The 24,401-nt window shown below is 57.4% G+C and overlaps 1 protein-coding gene and 1 long non-coding RNA gene across 3 annotated transcripts; both read right to left on the bottom strand.

Moving 5' to 3' along the window:
- Positions 1–984: 984 nt before the first annotated feature.
- Positions 985–3,750, bottom strand: NANOS3 (nanos C2HC-type zinc finger 3). Of its 2 annotated transcripts, none has more exons than XM_036879544.2 (2): positions 3,276–3,750; positions 985–1,344 (listed from the first exon to the last, which is right to left on the bottom strand). In XM_036879544.2, exons 1-2 carry the CDS (start codon positions 3,748–3,750, stop codon positions 1,277–1,279), a joined length of 543 nt encoding a protein of 180 aa, XP_036735439.1. In that variant the 3' UTR covers positions 985–1,276. The 2 variants fall into 2 exon arrangements, with proteins under 2 accessions (XP_036735439.1, XP_036735447.1); XM_036879552.2 differs by having other exon boundaries at positions 986–1,344; positions 3,288–3,750.
- A 1,751-nt stretch (positions 3,751–5,501) lies between these two features.
- Positions 5,502–11,477, bottom strand: LOC118909315 (uncharacterized). The gene is made up of 2 exons (XR_005023575.2): positions 11,100–11,477; positions 5,502–5,719 (listed from the first exon to the last, which is right to left on the bottom strand). It is a non-coding gene; the product is annotated as an uncharacterized LOC118909315 (long non-coding RNA).
- Between the last annotated feature and the right edge of the window lie 12,924 nt (positions 11,478–24,401).

Genomic DNA, 24,401 nt, shown 5'->3' with positions numbered 1-24,401 from the left:
CCAGCCCCAGCAGCTCAGGCTTATACAATTAGCAGTCACAGACAGCTGGGAGTGGCCAGGATGTTGTCCCCTCGGTTTGAAACTACCTGGATAGAAGGCTGTCTTCAAGGGCCACCTCCTTTCCCTGGCTCACCCCAGCCCTCCTGGGTGGCCTCAGGTACCAGTAAAGGCAAAATCCAAGTGCAGAGAGGACCTGGGATGTCCAAATCCAGCCCCCACCCCCCACCCACTTCCAGGAGACTCTGTGGGCTGGGAGTGGAATCCAGGTCCCTGGGCCAGTCCTCTGCTCTGCGGAGGAATGTGCCCTGGCGCTTGCCACCTGCTGCCCTCTAGAGGCCTGGGGCACAAGGAGGCAGACAAGTGTGGGGAATCCTCCAAGGGCAGCTATAAGGGGATAGGATCACACTCCCCAAGTAGGGCTGGGTCTCCATCTCCAGCCTGCTCCTGCCCAAGCAGAGCCAAACTGCCCCAAGGCCCAAGCTGGCCCAACCTCCCTGGACATACTCCCATTCCCTGTCCTCCCACCTCCCCAGAAGTCCTTCCCGCAAAGGGCCTGGCATGTAACTCCATGGAATCGGTTGCTGGGGACCTAAACATTCACTGAGGGCCTCCTTGGGGAGGATGATTGGGAAGGGGGTAGGTCTGGTCTCGATCCCCCCTGAAATCAAGTCCCCACATCCAGGGGCGGATTCTGCCCACTTGGCATGTCAGTATTGAGGAGTGGTCAGGAGGGAGTTTGAAAACACCAAATGTCACAGAAATGCAATAACCTAGCAGAGAGCACTGTGCTCCGAAGTCCCGGGCTGGGGTGGCCCCTCAGAAGCCCATGCTGCCCTGTGGTGCCCACTCCCATTTCTCAGCTCAAAGCAGCTCACCTGGGGTGAACAGAAGTCCAAATAGCTGCTAGGAAAATGGAGGTCAGATTAATGTGGGGGTTGACAGATGCAGCCAGGGGGAAAGGTGCCCGAGTCCCTCCAGAGCTGTTTATGCTACCTTGTCCCAAGATCCGGCCTCTGCTGACATTGATCCATTCATAAGCGTTTATTGAGTGCTGACTGGATGCCAAAGGCTGGAGAGGAAGGGAGAGTGGGGGTGCCTGAGGACCATCTCTTTCCTCCTGGGGGCTCTTTCGGCTGTGCTGCCAGGCCCTGCTCCCCCATCAGGTCCCCAGAGTCAGCTCCTTGCAGACGGATCTTCCCCCAAATCCAGCCTCCACCGAGTCTGGGTCCCCATGACCCCGGGAAGGCAGCATTCCCATCCTCCCCGAACCAGCCTCCTAGGCAGAAGTGGAGGGACAGCAGAAGGAGGGCGAAGGTCCAGAAGGCTCCCCAGCACCTTTGGAACCTGGATTTTAAAAGCGATGAGGAAAGGAGAAGAACACTTAATAACGGCTAGGATTCAAGACTCCCAAAGTACCCTTCAAAGGAGCAGGGCTGCTAGGCTCTGGCGCCACCTGGAGGATGCTCCTGGAATAGCACCCCAGTGACATTCCCGGTACCAGGACAGGGCTGCCCAGCCTGGGACCCAGAGCCGAAAGCCCAAGAAACTAGACTCTGGCCTGCCGGGCTGACTTCTTGCTGCCGCAGGGCCCCCAAACCCCAGATTTGTTATACCCAGGAGTTACCAGAGAGGCCGGTCTTTCAAAAGTGTGGTAAGGGCTCCCCCATCCATCCTCCACACGCAGGGAGGCGATTTTTCTGTTCCCTCGGACTTAAGGGGGAAAAGGGAGATTCTGAGACCCTCATCTCCAGGTCCCTTTAGCTTCCCGGGTGTCCCATCTGGACCTCAGGAAGCCGCACAGGGAATGCTTTCTTCTCCTGGGGGCCATGTCTCTCACTTACAGCAAATGTTCACTGTGTGGCTGCCAGGATGGGGAGGGGTCATCCCGCCCAGTCACCTCCCAGTCTGAGGTGGGGAGGCACTGCGCACCCAAGACACCCAAATGGGTAGATACCACCAGGCAAAACCTCCTCCTCTGCCACTGACTTCCCTAAACGCAATTAAAGTTGCTAAAGTGGATTCCTCCTTTAAAACCCACAGGACCTGAGGTCTTGGCTTCTATAACAACTACTTCCATTTAAAGCCCTAGCTACTCAAAGCCTGCAGTCTGGCTTGGTGTCTGGCCCTGCAGCAGAGTGGTGTCACAGGGAGCTGGGTAGAAATATAGATGCTCAGGTCCCACCCAGACCTGCAGAATTGGAGTCTGCATTTCATGAGCAAGATGGGGTGGCCCCGTGCAGTATGGGGAGAAGTGGTTTAGACCTCAGGAGGCTCCAGCTGCAGCTCCGTAAGTTACAGCCCCAGCTGCCTTCCTGAGCTGATCCCCACACAGCAAACTCAGAGCTCCCCTCCAACCTGATGTTTTCCCAGGTGCCAGGCCTCTCCCTCCTTCTCACTCTCTTAGACACCCCTGCCTGAAAGACAGGCCTCCCCCCTTCTAACACTCTCAAATCCGTCCCCAGCATCCAGCCAGTTAGCCTCGATCTAACACTCTAACATGCAGACCTGGTCTTGCCCCTTCCGTGGCTCCCTAGTGCCCAAGTCCAAGACCTATAGGTGCTTCTGCTGTGCCCAAATCACTAACACCTCCCTGTCCACCATGCATGCACACACGTTCTTTCCCAGAAACACTGAACTTCACTAAATTCCTGCACAAGCCCCGATGCCCCGGCCACACTTCCAGCGCTCCACCAAACAGAATTAGACTTCCAGAAGCCACTTCCTCCAGGAAGCCCTCCTGGATCCCTTCATCTGGACCAAGCAACCCCCTAGTCCCATTCAGCACCCATAACTACCTCTCTTCCATCTACCAACCCAGTGCTTGGCACAGAAAAAGCACACAACTATCTGGCAAATGAGTGAACAAAGGGAGAACAAATGAGGAAGCTGAGGTTCAGAGAGGTTGACAACTTCTCTCAGACCACACAGCTCCTGAGTGCCAAGTGCAATGGGAGCTCCTGTTGTAACTCTTCACAGCTCCCACCACTAGTGCCCTTGGCCTCCCTTCCAGATCACCCCATACCCGGAAAAGGATGGCATTTCCCGCATGGACCCAGAGAGGTAGAGTCCCTTGCCTAACGCCACACAGCAAACCCCAGCTTCAGCTTACCCACATTGGACAGCACTTCTAGAATATTGTTCTGAACTGTCTACACTGATCATCTCCTCCAAACCCTCTGAAGTGGGTACTGGGGTTAATTCCACTCCCCAGAGGCCCTGAGGGGCTCAGCCTTTAGCCCAGGGCAGATGCCCTTCACAGCAGGTCCCCCAGCCACCTGCACAGGCACCTCCTCCTCCGGCTCCTCCTCCTCCTCGGCGATGCCCTGAATCCTGTGTCTTCGCCTTGTCCGGCCGGGCCACCCTTTTGCCAGCAGAGTTGCGGTTGGTGTAGCTGTAGACGGAGGTGTAGCTCTGGTCGGTGAGTGGGCAGAAGCGGCGGGTGTGGGCATGCTCACGTGTGGCACCGCACTGGGGGCACACATAATCTCGAAGGATGGGGCACAGCACCAGGCCTGCCTCGTCCTTGAGCATGTGGGACTGGTAGATGGCCCGGGACTCGCCGTTGTGTTTGCAGAAAGTGCACAGGCGTTCAAGAGCTGGTGCAGTTTCTGGGCTGGGCCTCTGACCCTGCAGTCCTGGAGCTGGCTCTGGCTGGGGATCCGACCTGGTCTTGGGCTCCTCTTCTCCATGCAGAGTCCCCACCAGGTTTGCCAAACCCAGGTAATCTGTCCACAGGTCAAAGGTCCCCATGGCTGGGCAATGTGTGCCAGGCAGAGGGGCAGAGAGAGAAGCCCTTCCCACCCGTCCCGTCCCCTCCCCTGCCCTCTCTGGAGCCTAAGCGTCTGGACTGTCGGTTCCCTCCTTATACCTCCAAGGGAGTGTGAAGGGGGAGGAGCAGGCAGTGGGAGGCTCCATACCGTCACAGGCGTCTTGCTGTATCTCCCCTATAAATGCACCTGCCAGGGGAATGCATGATCTCTGGGTGGGTTGCAGATGAGGGAGGGGCGGAACACAGGCTGCAGGGGGCTCCCACAATTTGGAACCACCCCCTACCAAAGGACAATGGGAGGACTATCCTGGTCTACCCCTCCTGAGACAGCTGGCCACTCCTGCCCCACAGGGTGATGGGGGGTGGGTTTGGAAGCCCCTCCCCAAAGATAAGCATTGACTGAACCAGTAACTTTGTAACTTCTTTCTTCCTTCCCCTGGATGGTGGGGAGGGGCCAGGTGCCCCTGGGCTCTTTGGGGAGGCAGGGAGTTGCTGCCCCTCCAGCTGTCTCCAGAAGGTGGTACCTGGCTCGTGGGGTGGGGGAAGGGAGGATGGGGGGAAACATGACTAGGCACCCCCAACTCTGGTCCCCCTAGGGAGCTTTCAAAACCCATATAATGGAAGTATAAACTGTGGTAGGAAGCCACCTACCCGTAGAGTTGCTCACAAAGAGAAGCACAAAAGCCTGCTTCCCCCATCCAGTTACCAGAGCCCCCAAGACTATATGCTGGCTCTGGGGGGTTAGCAGAAGCAGAGGCTGGGCTAATGTGGGGGGGCAAGCACTAGCAGGAACTGTGATCCCCACCCCCTCAAATGAGACAGCTCAGTCTCAGAAGGGTGGGGTGTGTCCAGGAGTTACCCAGGTGGGGCACAGACTAGCAGGTGGAGGAATCAGCCAGCATCAAGATACTGGTGGGCAATTTGAGGGTAAATGGGGTCTGCAGCTGCTGGGCAAGGAGAGAAAGAAAGCTGGACCCAGACTTGTACACAGAAGAGGGTCTACACTGCCTACCCACCCTGTTCATTCATTCATTCATTCGTTCGTTCGTTCATTCAGGAAATATTAACTGAGCCCTCTGGGAGCAGGGCTCACCACCCAGTTTCAGAAAGGTTTATCTGCTGCCCAGTCCAGAGCTGGTGATCCCCTTACTCCTCCAGGATTTATTTCCAAAATATAGCCTGTGTCCATTAGGATCCTAGCTGCCTACCCTCCCCAAGGGGTGAGAGGCCAGGGTCAGGGCAAGGTATGGGCTGAGAGACTTTGTGGGGGAATCCAGGGTGGGTCGTGTCCCCCAGCCCATTCCCCTCAGGCTGTGCCTGGCCCAGCCACAGTGACATTCATCCCTCGGTGGGTCTGGCCTGCGTCCTCACAACCCACCGACAACAATGAATGTTGATTGTGACCTTTGCTGTGGCCTAAGGGAGGGGATGTGCTCAGGTCAGATGTGGGGTCCCCATATCCGGAAGGTGCGGGTCACCATGGGTGGACGGCAGTTCCAGGCCTCGGGGTCCACTCAACGGTCGATGGTTTGCCTAAGCTGCCCAAACTCACCGACAGGTTGAATGTTCCCCCAAACCCTTGGCAACTTCTTGGGGGACCAGGAGTGGCGCGGGGACAGGGAATCAGATAGGGTGAGGGAGGGGAGGAGGGCTGAGAGACGTATTGACTCATTAAGTTACTGGATACCAACTGTCTGCTCTACACCTGGAAAAAGCAGGAGATAAATATAAATAATAGTAACAGTAAACATTTATGTAGCCTTTGCTATTTAGATGTAGCACTACTGGGCGGAAGGCTTGTTTCTTTTTGCATTTACTCAAGTCGTCCTCAAAAAGTGTGGAGTACTCCCATTTGTCAGTTTGGAAGACTCAGGCCAACTGACACAGCTAGTGAGCAGCAGAGAGGGATTCCTAGTGAGTGGCCCCAGGATGTCCGGCTGCCAAGTGGTTCTGGCCCCAGGGAGGTTCTGGCCCCAGGATATCCATGCAACAAAGAGATAAACAAGTCATTTTAATACAATGTAAAACTTCCGTGAGCTCCACCAAGTTCCGGGCAAGATTGTTCGTGAATTACAACCCCCAGGGAGTTGTAAGAGTCCCCACTTTGCAAATGTGGGGCCCACCTGCGGGTCCACTTTTCCACTGGACAGGGAGAGGACCAGAGGGGACACCCGCAGTCCACCTGCAGGGTCTCAGTGCATCTGAATTTAGGCTTTTCTGGGGTCAGCACCCAAGCTCACAGACGCGCGAACGAGGGCTGCCTCCATGATGTAGGATGCAGTGTCGTTAACTCTCGGCCTCAAAGTAGGCTTGCGGTCAAAACCCTGCTGGGACTCCCATTTCCTGAGCCCTAAAACGGGGGCGCGCGGAGTTGGGCGCCGCCCACTCATGGGAGGCCGCCTCCCATCTAGGGCTGGGGACCTCAGGACGGCCTAGAGAGGGGCCTAAAATTTCCAGTCCCCGCCCATTTGTCTGAGGGAAATATCGAGCCCCAAAGGAACCCTGAGCATAACTCTAAGGCATATCGGGGACATCTGTGTTCTGAATTTGAGTGAACCCCAAAACGCCCTAGGCAGAGGCGGCAGAGTCAACGCGGCCCTCCAAGCCCCACCCCCGAGGCCCCTGCCTATAGGCTGCCCCCAGAGGCCCGTCCCCCGGAAGCCCCAGTCCCCTCCCCCGAGACCCGTGCCCTAAGGCCCATTCAGACTGCCGGTTCCTAGGACCCTCCCTTTGAGGCCCGCCCACATAGACTCCCTTGAAGTCCGCCCCCAAACTCAATGCCCAATAAACCCCGCCCCCTAAACTTGTCCTCAGCTCCACTCCTCCGAGGCCTGCCCTCGGGCCTCGCCCCCAGACACCACCCCTTCTGGCACCCCACCAGTCGTCGGCTCCGGGAGCGACCAAGGCCACGGAGTCCCGTCCCCTAGGACCTCCACCGACCGCGAACCTGTCAGGTCCTCAAGGCCTACCCCTGCAGCCCAACGCTCCTACGGCACCTGCCCCCATATGGATCCCGTCGGGGCCCGACCCGTGCAGGACTCGCCCCGGCGACATTCCCTCACCTCCCGAAGCCCCTTCCCCAGAGCCTACCCCCTTGCCCCCAGGCTGGGATCAGGTCACGTTCCCACCCTGGCCTGGAGTTCCGGGTGGGGCGTCCGCCCCTGTGGCCCATCTACCCGGCCAGCAGGGCCCCATCCAGGCACGGGGGTGGGTGGGCAGCGACCGGGGCTGCCCCCCTTACCCCCACAGAGTACCCAGGCACTTCCGAGCATGTGGGGTCTCCTGTCTTGATGATGCCTAGAACTCTGAGTTGGGGAGTAGGAATGGTAACAATAATAACGCTTTACATATATCCTCCTGTTAATAGGAAATTCATTTTATCCATGAGGAAGGAGAGGCTCTGAGAGTTGGGAACACGGTTCTCGGCGTTTCCTCAAAAGCTTTGTTCTCGATGATTATGAAGCTAGAATGAGGGGTTCATCAGGCATGAGGCACTCTGGCCACATTTGGTGACTCCCCGATACCCCTTCTCCTTCTGTGCCGCTTGATTCCCTGAGGGCTTTGACCTTGACCTACTAAGGAGGGAGGTCCCTGGAAGGGGTTTCCCTAAACCAGGTGCTGGAAGGTCGGGGATGCCTGGTCTGGGCTGTCAGGAAGGCAGGGCTGGGGCAAGCATGGCTTTGAGCCAAAGGGACGGGTTGGAGGGGCACCGCCCCCCCCATCCTATGCGGGAGGGGCTCCTCGGGCCTACCTGGGGTGTGACTGTCTCCTTTTGTCAGCGGTGGTAGGCGCAGGCTTCCCGCCCTCCCCGGTGTCTGTCTGGGTCTGCCTGTTTGGGTCTGATTCTGCCCCCTACGGTCCTGTATTCGTGTGGGGCCCCTGCTGGGCTTGTGCTCCTGTCTCTGGCTGTCTGGGTCTGCCTGCATGTGCTGGCCCTTTGCACCTGATCTGCGGCTGTCCACCGGTCTCCTCCTCCTCCAGGGTTTGCCATTGGTGAAGGGTGGCCTCTGCTCTGTCTGCACCTCACTGTCTGGACTTGTGAGGCAGGGGGAACCTGACTGTTCTCTCAAGTGTCCTAAGGCCTTGTGAAGATGGGCTTCCATCTGACTTTGAAGCCTAGCAAGGTGGAGGGGGGAAACTGCCTCCTTCCACCTGCAACCCCTGGCCCTGGTGCAAGGCAGGGGTGCCCTTCAGGGCCATTCTGGCCCTTGTTCTGCTGCTGCTTTATCCATAGTCCCTGGGATCCCACCTACTGCCAGCCACACCCCAGCTGGGAGGGTTTATTTGGACAGGTGGATGGGAGGGAGTAGGGTGAGGAGAGCCTCCCCAAAACCATGCTGACACAGGCCCTGTCCCCCCGCCCCCAAGCTCCAGGAAGGCAGGGCAGCTGGCATGGCTGGGGGTTGGGGTTGGAGGTGAGAAGTCCTGGTGGAGCCAGGAGCCAGATGGGCAGGCAATGGATGGCCACTCTGCTGTCAAGTTGAAGAACAGGGTGGAGGCATGAGGTCAGAGGTGCAGAGCTGCCAGAGGGTGTCCGGCAGCCTCTGTATGTGTGTCTGTGCATATGTTCCGGTATACATGCCCATGTGTGTCCTGGTGTGCATGCGCGTGGATCTGGAGGGGACGTGGGGTAAGAAGTGGTCAGGGCCTGTCAGACAAAGAGCCCATTATGGGGTGTGTGCTGAAAGCGCACATGGGGGTCCCCAAGTGGGGTCCTGTTGATGGCCCAGGCTGTCTAGACAGGTAGGCAGGGGCACCTCATTTCCCTAATAACCTGCTATGGGCTCTCAGGTTCCCACCATCCTCCCTTGCTGTCTCCTTAGCTTCCTCTCCAGCTGCCCAGGCCTTTCATTCCGTTCCTCAAACAACGGGCTTGTCTGTCCCGCCCAGACCTGGGGGCAACCAGTTGCCTGGAAGCCTGAGCTTCTTTCCCAGGCCCACTAGATATGGGGCCAGGGCTGGGGGAGGGGGGAGGGTGAGAAGCTCTAGCTTCTCCAGGGTTAGGGTTGGAGGTTGTGGAAGGGCCTGGGACAGATTGATGGGAAATTCAGATGTTTCTCCTAAGGCTCATGGTGCAAGGCCACCCTGGGTGTGAGTCAGGGTCAGCTCCATCTGCCAAAATGCAGGCAGCAGCTGTGTACGAGCCTGTCACTACAGGGCTGCCGTGGGCTTGGGGTCCAAGCTACTCTGGTGTGCTATTTTGAGGGGGGTCTGAGTGTCTGTAAATGCAGGTGGGTATGTGCCTCGTGGAAGGCTCTCTCCATGCCCACTGTGTGTGTGTGTGTGTGTGTGTGTGCTGGCATGTGTTGGTGCTCCTGTGGGTTTCTGTTTGTGTGTGGATGTCAGTGTGACTGTGGGTGTTTGTCAGGCTAATTGTGGGTAATTGCAGGTCGATGTGTGAGCCAGTGTAATGTGGGTGTCTGGCATCTGTCAATGTCACTGTGGGCGACTGTAGTCTGTGTGTCATCTATGATGCCCCTGAATCCCCCTCACTGAAACGTTAGTTCCAGGAGAGCAAGGATTTCGATCTCTGGTATCCCCAGTTCTAGAACAGTGCCCAACATGTAACAGATGCTCAATAAACAAAAAAAATTGGATTTATGGCCCAGCAGGTGACTGTGGATTTGTGCATGTCTCTGTGCCATTTTTATGTAGGTGTGTCCAAGTGTATAATCAGGGGTCAGGGTAGGTAACCATGGATGTAGGTACTACTGGAGTGTTCCTATCTGAGGGTGGTAGTGACCTAACAGTCTTACTATGGGCAACTGTGCGTCACCAGGTGCAGCTGTGCAACTGGGAGTCTGTATGTGTGTTTATCAAGATTGCCATGACTTGATGTCAGCGTCTGTATGGGCCTTGTACCGTCTGTGTGTGTGTGTCCAGTTGCCCAGGAGACCGTGGGTGACAGCAGGTGTGTCCTTGCTCATGCAGGCACATGGATGTCTGCGTGTGTGTGTGTGCCCAAGTTTGGGTGGATAATGGTGTCTATCTGTACCTTTTGTCACTGCATTTAACACATCTCTGGTTGTCCCCATTACTCTGTGTGACACAACAGTGAGCCTCTGGGAATCCATGTGTGCATGTAACAGAGAACTCTGTGTGTCAGTGTCATATGCAAGGCTGTGCCTTCGCCCTGGCCATCGTCAGTGGCGGTTGTATTTTTCCCAGTGGCAGAGACCGCGTCATCAGGGGTGATGTGTGTGCACACGTGGTAGTGTTATTGTGGGGGACTGTGTGTGTACATGGCTGTATCGGTGTCCCTGCAGGTGATGTAATACCGACAGCGATGTATGCCTGAGGATAGAGTCTGGATTTGGGGGTCTCCAGCAGGGATTTGGGAATATCTCACTGTGGCTCCGGAAATGTATCTGCTAGCAGTCGGGGGCGGTGGGGAATGTCTGGGAAAGGAGATGGGGAACTGAAGTGTAGTGGGGTGCGGGGGTACTTCTCAGCTCCCAACAGCCAATGAAGGGTCTTCTCCATCCCCCACCCCCCGGAGTGTCCTCCAGAGCCCTTAAAAGGCGCCCTGTCACTTTAAAAGGGCTCCCCAGCAGTGGGATTCCGGGCCATTTTTCCTTTTTATGGCCAGTTTTGGAGAGCGTGTTCCTGTTAGCAAGCCTTGGCCCCAGTAAAATGCCCTGCAGCCGCCGATGGTAATGACAGGCCGGCGGGGAGCCCGCAGAGAGCTCGCGGAGGGCGTCGGGATCCTGCAGGCGGCACCGCTGCAGCCTCGGGTCCGCGGCCGCAGCCAGGCCCGAGCGGGTCCCCCGCCGGGATCGGTCTCTGCAGGGCCCGCGCAGGCCCGCGCGTCCGTGAACTTGGCCTGGGGCGCCTTTCCGAACGCGCGCGCCAAGCCGGAGCCTCTCCCAGCCTTGGATATCCAAGGTCCTCACCCGCTTTGCGCCCCCAAGAACAAAGCTCGTCGCCGCCCTGTCCCGGAGCCTCCCGGCGGTCAGGTGTCAGGCGGCCCGGGCACCGCTGCCCCTGCGCCCCCTGTCATGCTTCCCCGCCCCGCGGGGCATCCCGGCCCGCTCTACCCACGGCAGCCCCGACTCGAGGACTTATGGGTCTCTCCCCTTTGGGGGTCTCGTCCCTCCCACCCCCGGCTCCCTTCTCCCGGAAGGCGAGACGCAGAGATGCCGCCGGGGCCTCCCCGCCCCCCTTCCTCAGCCGCCGCAACAATGGAGGGCCGGGCCGCAGAGGCCGGGGCGCCAGCCCCCGGGCCGCGAGCAGGTGCGCGAGGGGGCCTCGGCCGGGTCCCGCCGCCGCCCCGCCCCGTCGCGCCCTCTCCCCGCGGGCGGCCCCCGGCCCGCCTGGCGCCCGCGCTCACCTCGTTTTGGACCACCGCCGCGTTTCCCCTCTTCTTTCCAAAACCCGCCCGGAAAAGCCCCCCAGCCGAGGCGCCTGCACGGGAAATTGCATTTCGGCGTCTCCGGGGCTGGGCGGGGGCTCCCCAGGCCTCGGGCAGGGGGAGGGGGCTGCGGGGCTTCGGCGCCGGCTCGAACCCGCGGCCGCCGCCTCCCGCCCGCCCGCCTGTCTGTCTCGGTGACGTGCCCGCGCACCCCGCAGCCGCTGCCGCTCCCTCCCTCCTCCCGGCGCCGAGCTGTGGTTCCAGCCCCGGTCGCGTGAGCCCCGGGGCCTCCCGCCAGGCGCACCGGGACGCACGCGGGGATGCCCACGGGGCGCCAGGACGCAGTTCTCGGGGCCCGCGCGGGGGACAAGGGGACACGGGGGCGCGAGCGGGCACACGCAGAAACCCAGACGCACGCAGACCTGAAAGGCGCACGGGGAGCACACGCGCACAAAGGCACGCGAACCGCGCACACACAGGGAAGGGTGTGCGAGGGGCTTGGAGACAAACACCCAGGGGACATGGTGGCGGGACATGCCGGGGCCTTGGGGTACTGGCCACACGAGAATGTCCATAAAGTAAAGCTACACACATAGCGACAACCGGGGCTCACAGACATGCAAGCTACAGATACACTACTTACAGGGGGCAGGAAGAAGAGCTTCAGAACTGAAATACACAGAGAGGGAGCCCAGGGGCACACACAGAAAATACATACACATACACAGACTCTCAGGGATGGCTGCAGAGTACACACACACACACACACACACACACACACAAAGACAGCCAGACTTGGATATAAATAAATATAACACATAAATATATCCATTAAATCATTAAATAGGAACATGCCCACAGGGACATGCCAGGCACAGTCTCAGGAGCACACACAGAGAGAGTTGACAGACTCAACAAATACATGCACAATTACTCATGTACAAAGGGTTAAAGGCACACTGGAATTCATAAAACAGTAGCCACAAAATGCCCTGGGACAAGTCCCCAGGGCCGCAGGGGTCCATAAGGACACACTGGAAATACAGAGGCACTTCGGGACATGTGTGCCTGGGACCATCTGGTGTAAGCATACACACAGGCCAGGTGCTTGGGCCACATACACGTGGGCTCAAAGTTGTACCAGGTTAGGGGTCTCCTGACCTCCTGGAGATGCTTATATGGTGCCCACACAGTCACACACACACACACCAGGTGCCCAGACGCAGGCAGCAGGAATTGTACACTGCCTGAGGCTCCTTCCAAGGATCTGCATACAGACCCTCGACACACTCCCCAAAACACACTACCGTGGGGGGGCGGAACTGGTAAAGGGAGGTCACTTCAGGGCAGATGGTGGTGCCAGGTGGCCTCCCATTGGCCAGGGCTGAGCTGACAGATTTTTCATTCTGTTTATTTATTTACCCACAGTCTGAGAGGGGGCCGGAGAAACTTTTGACACCCCCCCCGAAGCCCAAGTCTTAACTCTTGGGGGATTACGGCCCCCCCTCCACCTGGGCATGCCCTACCCCTTTGTCCCCCTCACCATGTCCTGCCTGCGTTTCTCTTTGACAGGCCACCTTCCCACCCTCTCCCCCTTTCCTTTCTGAGCCCAGAAAGCCAAGCTCCAGCTGGCCCAGGCGGGTAGGGTCCCCAGGACCCACAGAGGCCACTGGGGTCCCCCCATACTCCCACTAAACAGAGGCTAATTCACCAGGAGAAGGGGGCATGCAAGGAAGAGGCTAAGAGTAAAGAGTAATCAGGCTTCCGTGGATGAGATCAATTTTGTTGGTCTCCCTCCTATATACCCCCACCTCTAACTGAAATGGGAAAGAGGGTTGTTGTGGAATATACAACATTCATTAATTCATTTCCAATCATCACAGACTCACCCCAGCAACCCAACGAAGAGAAAACCCAACTACCCTTTTTCCAAATGGGCAACAGAAGCCCAGAGAAGGGCGGCCCCTTGCCCAGGGTGGCACAGCCTGGTAGCCGCAGAGCTGGGATTGTGTGCGAGGCCTTTCCGTATTTTCCCTCCAAGTACCTACGTGAAGAAGCCCTCCCGCCGGCTCTCCCGCCCGCTGGGCTTCCCGCGTATACCAGCAGGGGGCAGCAGACGCCTCCTCTCTACTCGTTCGGGGGCCTGGTGGATCTCAGCAGTCTCTGCTTCCCACGCTCCCCACCCCCACAGCAGCTCAGGACTGCGCCTGGACCTCCCGGGCTGGAACCTCCACTGCCAAAACGCAGAGGCCCCAGAAGGAAGGAGCTCTTCTTCAATGGACTCCTCTAGAATTACCGTCCCCACCAGTGCCTCCCTGGCACGTGGTCCCTCTTAATGTCTAACTCTACTTCTTCTTGCTGCAACATGTTTTCAGGGCGGGAAGCTTCGGCATTCCTGAACTGGGTCAGACCAGGAGAGAGGATTCCTGGAGCCCGGCTCAGTGGTCAGTCCTCCCCGCCTCCCCGAGTCCTCTGACTATCCCCTAGAGCCCAGCTCAGGATGGGAGAGGCAGTAGGGGAAGCCCCAGTGCCCGAGAGCCGCCGGGCCGCCTGGTTCCTTCGGGCGTGGGAACTGCCCTCCCCAGCCCAGCCCCAGCCCCCAATTCCCGGGGCTCTTGCCAGTGCTGACTCATAGGAGACCCACAGCTGTGACTCAGTGGCGGCTCTTCCTGAACCTCTCCCCGAGAGATTTCCCACCCAATGTCACCTCCTGGCCCCTTGGGGGTCTCCTCAGGGACCTAGATGTGGGCCAGGAGGGTGTGTGAACCAGAAGGCCCTTCTCAGCTCCGTCAACACCGAGCTCCATACACCAGAGGGCCCCAAGGTGACCCGTGCCAGTTGGTGGGGGTCTTGGGTGCCCATATGTGCCCAGATATGTGTGGGTAGCTTGGACCCTCAGGAGTCAGCTGAGAGGAGAGCTCAAGGAGGCGAGGCACAGGAGGTGGGGATGCCTTCCTCTGCGCCCCACCAGAGTCTCCGCTGGGACATCCAGGGCCAGCACAAGGCCCTGGGCTGGAAGCTTATTTCCTCCAACCACAAACCAGCTTCCCCGTCTCTGGAAATGGTAGCTCCATCTTCCAGCTGCTCCAGCCAAAATCTTTCTTGACAAATTCAACCTATTAACAGATTCAGTGAACGGTGTCTCCTAAACACATCTAGAATGCCACCCTCTCCAGGACACCCCCTTAGCCCCCAGCATGTTCCCCACCTCCCCATCCAGTGCAAATGCCACCTCCTTGCTCTCCCCGCCCCAGTCTTACACAGTCTGTTTCCCAGGGCAGCCTGAGGGCGAGGGTGCCTGTCAATACCTGAGTCAAACCACAAGCCTCTTCTGCTCAGAACCCTCCATAGCTCCCATTTCACTCAGAGCAAAGCCCAAGTCCAACCCCACGGAACTTCAGACTCTGTCCTGTGCCTGCCCTCACCTCCTCCATTCATTTCCTTGCTCACTCTGCTCCAGCCACATGGGCCTCCTCATGCTTCCCCAGGCACACCAGGCATGGTCCTGCCTCAGGGCCTAGGAACTGGCTGCTTGCTCTGTGAGGGACTCTCTTCCCTATACATCCACATGGCTGCCTCCCCCACCTCCTTAAGTTCTCTGTTCAAATATCACCTCGTCTGTGAGAATCCCCCCGACTTTCCCAATTTAAAGTCGCACCCCCTTGCTTTATCCTGCTGTTTTTCCATTACCCTATCACCTTTGACCACACTATATGTTTTACTATATACCTTGTTTCTTGTCTGCCTCCTGTCCTCACATATCAGTTCCTCCAGGGCAGGAAGCTTTGTTTTGATCATTGTTGTAGCACCGAGGACAGAGTCTCAGACAGTATCTGTTGAGCTGACATACTATTAATTCCATGTTCCTGGCACGCTGGGGAACAATGCAGACATCGCACCTGTCTGCCACTGCTTGGTGGGAGAATAATCACGTAGCTTGCCAATTGCAATGAAGAGTTTGCCTCGTGCTGACAGCTGAAAGCACAGTGAGTGCAGGGGAGGTGAAGATGGGGTACAACCAGGGAAGAATTCTGGAGGAGGTGACATCACGCAGGGACTTGATGGCTAGTGAGGAGTCTGGATTTAAGTAAGACAAAAATTTGGAGGGTTTTTAATTTTAGTTAGGTTTATTGAGATATAATTTACATAAAGTAAAATTCAGCTTTTATACAGTTCTGTGAGTTTTGACAAATGCCAACAGGTGGGTCATCACTGCCTGAATCATCATATAGCAGAATCCTTGGGAGGTTTTAAGCAAGAATATGAGGTCACATACACCAGGCCATGCACACAGCAAAGGGGACAAGGTTGGAAACAGAGGGCCACTGGGAAGATCTGTGTGGCTGTCCAGGTGGACTGGATTAAGGCAGGGTCAGAGGGGACAAATGGGAAAGCACAGCTTCAGGAAGCGGGGCTGAGAGTTCTTTGAGGTGGACCAAGTGTAGGGGCTGATAAACCAAGGAGGAAGAGTAGAAATCCCTGGGGGCTGAGTTGGAGGCACCTATGAACACCTGGGACGAGATGTTCAGAGAGGGTGTCATCAGTATATGCTGATCCAAGCTATGTCTGGGGAGAAGAACATTTGGGAGGCATTTCCCAAAGAAGACTAAGGAGGAGGAGGGACACCAGGAGAACACAGTATCCTACAGTCAAGGAGGAAGTGTGCAAAGAGGACAGATGCTACTTAGAGGTCAACGAAAGCTGGCCTTACTGGACAATTTGGTGTCAATAGTGTGACCAGGCAGCCTCTTGAGAAGTAAATGGGAAGAAAGGAACCAGAGACAGTGAATATAGCATGGCACCCTCCAGAAGAAGTATATGGTGAACCACAAATGTGAACAGCAACACACTGAAATTGTTAGTAAAAAGAACTAGGTCAAATGAATGTTAACAATGTATTTCATTTAGCCCAATATATCCCAAGTAGTATTGTTTCAAAATGTGATCAAGATACAAATTATTAGATACTTTACATTCTTTTGAATATAATTTCATACATCTCCATTTGGACTAGCCACATTTTAAGTGCTTGGTAGCCACATATGACCAGTGGCAATCTCATTGGAAAGCTCAGGTCTAGACAGGATCCATTTTTGCCCTTGTGTGACTCACCTCTTTCACAGCTCCCTAATCCCAGCCCTGCCAGATCCTGCCTGTGTTTGAAATGTTGATATTCTGTTCATCATGAGCTTTTCGTATTAATTTTGATTTTCAGAAATAGTGCGCTCAGATATTATTTAATCCCCCACATGAAAACTTGTACAGAATGTTCATAGCAGCCATATTCGTATGAGCCTGAAAGTGGAAACAACCTAAATGTCCATCAATTGACAAATGGAAATGAAAATTATTTGGCAATAAAAAGGAATGAAGTAACAAATACGTGCTATGACATGAATGAACCTTGAAAGTGAATGAAACTAGTCACAGTCACATTGTGTGAATCCATTCATACACAGAGACAGAAAGTGTATTAGGGGTGCCAGGGACTGGGGAGGAGAGAGGGAAAATGGGGAGAGACCGCCAATGGGCACGGGGGGGTTTCTTTTAGGGATGATGCAAATGTTCTAAAATTGATTGTGGTGATGGTTGCACAACTCTGCAAACCTACTAGAAACATGGAATTGTGTACTTTAAATAGGTCAGTTGTCTGGCATGTACATTTCATTTCAATAAACCTATTATAAAAATATTTACTCTTGATTGCTGAGTGTTTTGGTGCCCCCTTCACTTCTACATCCTGGTGAAATGCCTCAGCCTCCTGCGTTTAGTCAGAGGGTCCTGCTACCTCTTCCACACCAAGTTCAAGAAGGCGAGAAGGCTTCCGGGAAGGCAAGGAGCGGGGTTCTGGGCAAAAGGGTGATAAAACCAGAGAGACATGTCCAGCTGTGCCCCCAGCATCCCTTTTTCCTGCCAGATGTCATGGGCTTCTCTGAGTTGCAGGCTTTCTGGGGCAATGATGGTTGCCGCTGGGGTTTCTCTAAAGCCTGATTCCAAGGGCCTTCAGCCTGACTGCGCCACTGGGCAGCCTGACTCAATTTGCCCGCTGTGTGCATGTGACCCTCCACTGTCCTCAGAGTGACTCAGGCAGCCTGAAAGACCCCTCCCTAGGGACATCCAGCTGCCCATGGTGACTTTTCACAGACATGGCAGAAGCAGGCTGGCACCTCCTGGGCCCAGTCAGGGCTTCTGGGGGCAGCTCAGCAGAGCCTTGGCCCCACAGCCCACCCCACCAGAGGGCCTAAGGGCTGGGAGAGGGGGTGGGGAAGCTCTTCTCAAAGGGCCTTTGTGGGAGCAGCTGGGGGGGCTGCCGGGGGACCCCGCCCTGCGTGACTCACTGCTCATTGCTGGGCGGTGACTCACACCCAGGCCCCCTTCCCGCCAGCCTGCAGCAGGTGCTGCCAGTTCCAGCTTTGGGATGGGGGCCTCCACTGCCACATGCATGCCACCCTACCCTGGGCCTGGGACCCACCCACCCTGGAACCTCGCAGTGCCCACCCTGCCCTGCCATCCTTGTCCCGCAGGGCTCGGACCAAGGAGAATACGTCCTACACTCCCTCCCCTCCTGGGTTGGGGGCAGACCCCTGGTACAGAGATGTGCCAGCCATTGTCTCACTGCTGACTCACGGAATCCTCAAACCACTAAAAGATGTAGGGCGTTCTTGCTACCTCCTTTGACCGGATGGGGAAATTGAGTCTCTGTGAGGTTGTAGAGTTTGCCCAAAGACCCAGGAAGTCAAACCCAGCCTTGGGCATACTGAAAGTGCTGCCTGGGAGTATACCTGGGTAATGATCCCAGTTGCCTCGTGCACCAGGGGGAGTTACTGCAACCTGCAGTGACGCCTCCATTTTACTGATGAGCAAACTGAGGCAGCAATGAAGACTTGTCACAGACTGAGAAGAAGCTGGGCCGGGATGCGAAGCGCGCCCGGGAGCCGAAGACTTGCTCCGCCGCTTCCCCACGGGCCTCGGGCACGCACTTGGGGGCTGGAGCGCCCCCGCCGCCGGGCCCCTCCAGCCTCCGGGGCCGCCGAGGCCGGGCCGCCTGCCAGGCTGCCGGGCGCCGCGCCCGCCCGCATCACGCCGCTGTGAGTCACCGCTCCGGCCCCGCCCCCCGCGCCAACAAACAGCGCGTTGCCGGGCAACCGCTGCCGGGGACTCGCCCCATCCACGCTTGGATACCCGGGTTCGAGCCTCCAGCCTGGTGCTAACGGCAAGGGGCTCCCGGACCTGATGACTTTACCCAGATAAGGGACATAGGACAGGCCAGCAGTCCTAGTGGGCACGGGGACGACAGCGGAGGAAACAGCTGAGGTGCAATGTAGGGGTATGCGTGTGTGAGGGGTATCTCTCCCCAAGCCAGACCCACCCCTTATTCTCCAGGAGGCGGGTGCCACGCTCAGGGATGGCAAAGGCTATTCGCCTTGGGGTGACAGACTCCGAGGAGCTGGGCCAGGGCTGCAGCCACTTTCCCAGAAGGATTTAGGGAGCTGGTCTGCGGTGAGGGGATTAGAAGGGCTGTGGGGGCGGGGGTTGGCTTTCTATCAGTGAGTACTGATGGTTCACTGACATTCTTCCTATTTTACAAATGGGGAAACTGAGTCACAGTGAGGTAAAATCCTTTGCCAGTGGAGGTGGAGCGCCAAGGTTGTACCCAGGCAGGGTGGCTTGGGCTCCCATGCCCTTCTCAGCCAGGTGCATGCCCCACCTTGACGGGGGTCATATTTGCGGGAGTCTGGAAGATAAATATGAGGGACAAGTCCACACGGAGGCTGGGTGGGACACGTAAGGGTGTGGTAGCAGCTCGGTGGCCGAGTCGAGGGTTACTGACACAAGGCAGCTGAAGGCTGTGCCCTCCAGACGGTGTGCCATGTCCCCTTCCAGACTGCCAGGCTATTTGAGTTCAGGGAGAGAGTTCTCCAGGGAGCACAGCATTCACTTCACTGTGGGCTCCCTGGGACCCCATAATAGTCACCAGCAAGCTGCCGACAGGACCCCTAAGGTTGCTGCATGGGGGGCCATCCAGGGCTCCAGACCCTGCGGGGTGGGGAAAAGAGCAGGTACCAATGCTAGGCCCCAGTGGGTGGGCATACCCTCCCCATCAGGCCCCTGTCAGGGAACTGACCGGCTGTGGGGACACTGACCACCTTTGTGTCATTTAAAAAAAAATGTTCATTTTACTCAAATGATTGAGTAAATTGCCCAAATGGTTCAGTGAGGAGACAGAACAGGCTTCCTGGAAAGTCTTAAGGACAGAGGGTCAGGGTAGGAGGTAAGGAAGGCTTCTTGGAGGCAGTGACACTCTAGGACCTGAAGAATGTTCATGATTTGGCAGGTGGGTGTAAAAGGCAGTTTGGAGAGAAGTGGGGATCTGACAAGCAGGACCTTGTGGTTGTCAGGTGGCATGGGGACCATGGAGGAACTTTTTCTCAGTGGATGGTAGAGGGAAGATGTGTTGGATTTGATTGGCTTTCCCTGGAGAATGGATGGAAGGGGAAAGGCAGGAAGCAAGAAGACAAGAGAGGCGTCTTCTGGACTGTTTTCAGGCCAGAAATGATGGTGGCTCAGGGATATAGTTGCCAGATTTAGCAAATACAAGTACAGGAGACCCAGTTAAATGTGATTCACAAATACAGAACTAGTAAAATAAAACAATTTTTTAGCATAAGTGTGTCCCAAATATTGCATAGGACATATTTATACTAAAAAATTATTTGTTGTTTATCTGAAAATCAAATGTAACTGACCGTCCTGTATTTTTTCTGGCAAGAGGACTTGAGGGTCTCAGGAGGCCCCAAGGAGGGAGAAAATAGCTCACAACGATTGAGCATAGTGGATACTATCATCCCATTTTACAGATGGGTAAACGAGGTCCAGAGAGGTTTGGGTAACTTATCTGCACAGTTAGCGAGGGATCTCCGACTGGAACCCAGGCTAACTGTTGGTTGCAGTCACCAGCGCAGCCCCTTCCCCTCCGGGTGAGGGTCAGGGCAGGGACGCCACAGGTCCCTCGGCTTCCGGTGGTCCAGGGAAGAGCCTTACTAATGCAGCAGACCTCCCCGCCCCAGCCCCTGCCCGCGGACGGGATCTGCGCCACCCGCCTGAGCTCCCCGTCCCAGCACACTGAAGCAGTGGGAGGGACGGGAGGCGGCCCTTGGGGGCTCCTCTCCGCGGCTGCGGCCCGGCCTCGCCCTCCTGCAGGCCCGGAGGATCCGCCGTCTGCGCCCGCCGGCGGGGTGGGGGGCGGAGGGTTATTTTTACCTCCCTCCAGGCAGCTGGGGCGACAGGAAGTGAGCGCGCGGCCCGCCAGATGTGGGGAGCCAGGCAGCTGGGAGCAGCCACAGCTGGACGGGCGGCCGGCCCGCCGGGGGCGGATCCCAGGGCTCAGGTCCCCGCTTTGTTCCCCGCCGCCCCAGCCTCCCCTGCGAGGTCCCCCCTCACCCCTATACCCCCGCTCGTCTCGGTGGTGGCCTCATTGTACCCCGTCTGTTCGCCGGTGCCCGCGGTGCCCACGGTGCCCACGGTGCTAGCGGACTTTCGGGTTCCGGACGGCGGGGAGGACCCTTCTAGCCCTGGAGACCATCGGGTCCCAGCGGAGTAAGGGGTGTTAGGGGGAGACAGCCCCTCTCCGGCCCCGCCTGCCATCGCCATTGTTTACCCGTCGGCTGCCTCCTAGGAAACTTAACCCGCCCGCGGTAATTTTATTTGGGAACTTCGGCCAGTTGCCATAGCAACCCCAGTGACGTCAGAGGGGCTGGGGCCCGAAATCCCCGGGAAAATGGGGGATGGGATAAAAGGGGAGACCCCCAGAAGGTCCCCTCCTTAACCCTGCGCCTGCTGGGTCTCCGTCCCAGGGGAGAGGGCAACCAGATGTGACACCTCTTGGGCACCCCCCGTGGAACCGTGCCAAGTCAGGGTGGCAGGCCAAGCCCTGATGTCATCCGGTGCTGGGTGGGTGGTGAGTCAGTCCCCTCGTGGGGGCTGGGCCAGGTCTGGGGGCTATTCCTATCTGATTCACCCCTCCAGTGCCCCTGAGCAACATCCGGATCCTGCCCTGGGGATTTCAGGCACCTAGCTGGGGTGGCGATGGGGTCCCCACCAATCCCTGGGGCCTCTCTGCCCCTCTGACCTATATGTGGATAGGCCAGGGCTTTCCTGGTGCTCTCACATCAGTCTGGGGCACTTCAACCGAGGAGTTAGTGGCAGTGAACTGGAGCCACCATGTGAAGTTCTTCTGCAGATGGGAGTGGCTGGCATCCTGGTGAGGGGTTAGGTGGTGGGATCCCTGCTCAGTCCATAACACAGCCTGTCGCCTGGGTGATGGGAAGCAGGGGCCCAGACTGGCAAGGAAGAGCACAGTCGCCAGCCGGGGGTTGGGCTGGGAGGAGCCACCCTGACCACAGTGACGTGGGACTTCCTCCGTAGGGCCTGTTTGATGTCTCTGTATGCCGCGTTGCCATGGGGCCCGGCAGGCAGCCGCGTGTGAGCCAGGGTGACCTACCGGGGTGGGGGGTACTTGGTCTGTCAGGGTCCCCAGGTCAGCCCTCCCATCCCAGGCCTGCACACCTGTGTACCTTTGTATACACACATATCTAACTGCCTCCTTGCCCCAGACCCTGGGCCAGGACATGGCACATCTCAACGCAGAGCAAACTGCACATTCTCAGGCCTATTTTACAGTAAAGAAACTGAGGCTCAGAGAAGTACGATCACTTGGCCAAAGACACCCAGCTAGAAAGTTGGGGAGCAAGGATTTGAAACTCAGTTCTTCTTCCTCTCTGCTTGCTCCCTTCCAGCCTCCATCACACTGCGTTCCCTGAATTTCTCAAGTACCCTAGGAACATTCCTGCCTCAGGGCCCTTGCACTAGCTGTTCCCTCTACCTGGAAATTTTCCTTCTAATGTCTCCATGGCTTCTCACTCCTCCACCTGCAAATCTGTTCAAATGCCATCTCCTCCTCCCAACAGCCTTTCCTGACTTGGCCCTCACCCCCTTATCCTTCATCTCCTTTGTCTCCTTTTCTTTCCCTAGTGTATCATAAGACCCAACACACTGCGTATGTTTAGACCTATTTATTTGTTTATTGGGAGCACTTCCCCTATTTGTTGGTCCCATGAGGGCAGGGATTGTTTTCTGGCTTGTTCTCTACTGTGTCCCAGTGCCCAGAACAGCATGGCACACAGTAGGCAGTCAATGAATGTTTGCAGAATGAACAAATGGGGGTGCGTATGTATGCCCTGTATCACTTGACCACTTGACCCGGCCTCACCCTGACCCGTGTCTCTCCACCTCTCCCCATCGTGACAAAGGATCCGTTGCCCAGTTTGGAGAGCTCTGATCCTTGTTGGCTGCTGTCCCTGGGCAAATCGGCCAGCTGAGGAACAGGATGTGTGGGGGGCAAATGTCAGGAGATCCAGAAGAAGGGCTGAAGGATACTGAGCGAGGTGGGGTGGTCCGAACCATGTGCAGGGGAATGGCTTAGAGGTGCCCAGGGGCCTTGGCACAGGTATCCCCAGAGGCCAGTATGAACGCATTTCCCTCAAGTATATGCCAGATTATATGTTGGGAGAAGGTGGTCCTGGATGGGAGGACTTATTCTGGGGTGTGAAGGGAGCACTCTGGAGGGGCAGTATGGAGGGGATGCCCTGTATCATATGGTCACTTTCTACTTCTGGATTGACAAGCATGTGTGTCTGTCTCCGCAGGGAGACCCCAGACACCAGGAACTCCTTTCCCCTGTATGTAACTGCTCAGGAGGCCATGTGGCAAGTGCCCCACCCCCTCTAGGCCCCACCCTGAGTTGGGGAATTCTGTGCCACCCCAAATCCTCCCCTGGGGCCCCATGGGCAGGCGGCTCTGCCCCCTCCTGCCCCAACCTGCCAGATCCTGCATCCTGGGCCAGCCTGCCCCTTGGGCCCCACAGAGAAGAAAAACCCAGGAACCCCCAGGGCTGGGCCCCACGGGATGGTAACTAGGTGTGGCTTCCGCCCCCCTCTCCCCAATCCCACCAAGAACCAAAATGGAAGTCAGCTGAGCTGAACTGAGGAGATGAGGGAGGAATTCTGGAAGAATTCTGGGGTGTGAAGTGACCCAGAGGTGTCCAACCAGCCCTTCCAGACCCTGGCCTGGACCTGCCATCCCTACCCCTGGTTTTACTCTTACTACCTGAAAAGTGGTGGTGAAGAATCTGACCTCAGACCAAATGTTGGGCTGGGTGTTGAACAACTGTCCTCAAAGCAAGGGCCACACACACACACGTGGTAAGGGTTCTCTGGTTCCAGAATCCCACTGTGGCACGATGAGCCCCAGGCACATGACAGTGGTGGTGGTGGCCTGGGCACATCAGCCCCTGTCCCGTCTTGAAGAGGGCAGAGTGGTAGCTGGGCATGCCCCAAGAGGCTGGCTTGGCGGCAGAGGGCACGCTGCCCCACCTTTGCTGAGTTTTGTTCCTGGCCCCCAACTTGGGCATAGGGCCAGGCCCCAGGGCAGGGCCCAGTCCTGGGGAACAATGCCTCGGTGTTTCTCCAGGTGGAGGGGAGGTCGGTGGAGGACGACGTGGGGCAGAAACGCACGAAGCGGAGGAGGGAGTGAATCAGGGAAGGCCTCTCTCCCAAGGATACTCCGGAGCAAGGGAGTTTCCCAGAGGCCCCGGGTGGGTGGGGGGTGGGATTGCCAAGAAGCCCGATGGAGGAGGGTACCTAGACCCAGGGACCACCTGGACTGGGGGCGGAGTCCTCCATGGAAGCAGTAGAGAGTTGTGTGGGATAATAGAAGGAACTTCCTGGAGCTGAGGAAGGCATTGTGGAAGTGGAGGTTGTGGGGACTGGTGCTCGGCAGTGTCCCAGAATACCCAGGCGCGTGCCCTCCCAGGAGCGGTCCACAGCGGCACTGTGTCCTGGGTCTGGCATCTGTGTCCCGTCCCCACCGCGCCCCAGCTCCCTTCTCCCTGCTCAGGGCTTACTGGGCTTCTCCTCCGCTCAGGGGCAGGACTTAGGCCAAGAGGGACCCGGGGGTGCCATGGGGATTAGGATCCCTGTTCCCGTCCTCCTCGGGGTGGGACAGCGTTCACTTAAAATCTGGGGCTGCTCTACCAGTCCAGGATCCTGCCGGGCAGCTGGGCTGGATTTAGGGCCCAGGCAGAGTCGGGACAGGGAGGGCGAAGTTGGGGCTGAGCTGCGGACGGGACCGAGTTGGGGGACAGCACAGAACGGGTGGGGGCGGACCGGCTCCGGGCGCACAGGACGGCGGCGCCCGCCCCGCCCCGCCCCGCCCCGCGCCCGC

Source organism: Manis pentadactyla, chromosome 12, assembly GCF_030020395.1.
Source record: "Manis pentadactyla isolate mManPen7 chromosome 12, mManPen7.hap1, whole genome shotgun sequence".
Lineage (NCBI taxonomy): Eukaryota > Metazoa > Chordata > Mammalia > Pholidota > Manidae > Manis > Manis pentadactyla.
The sequence above is the reverse complement of the archived record's forward strand: the minus strand, read 5'-3'. Positions and strand labels throughout refer to the sequence as shown.

Coding starts and splice junctions, on each gene's coding strand:
- NANOS3 (XM_036879544.2), bottom strand. CDS start 3,750: ATGGGGACCTTTGACCTGTGGACAGATTACCTGGGTTTGGCAAACCTG. Junction 1,345..3,275: donor AGGAGGAGGTGCCTGTGCAG/GTGGCTGGGGGA, acceptor TTTAAAATCCAG/GTTCCAAAGGTGCTGGGGAG.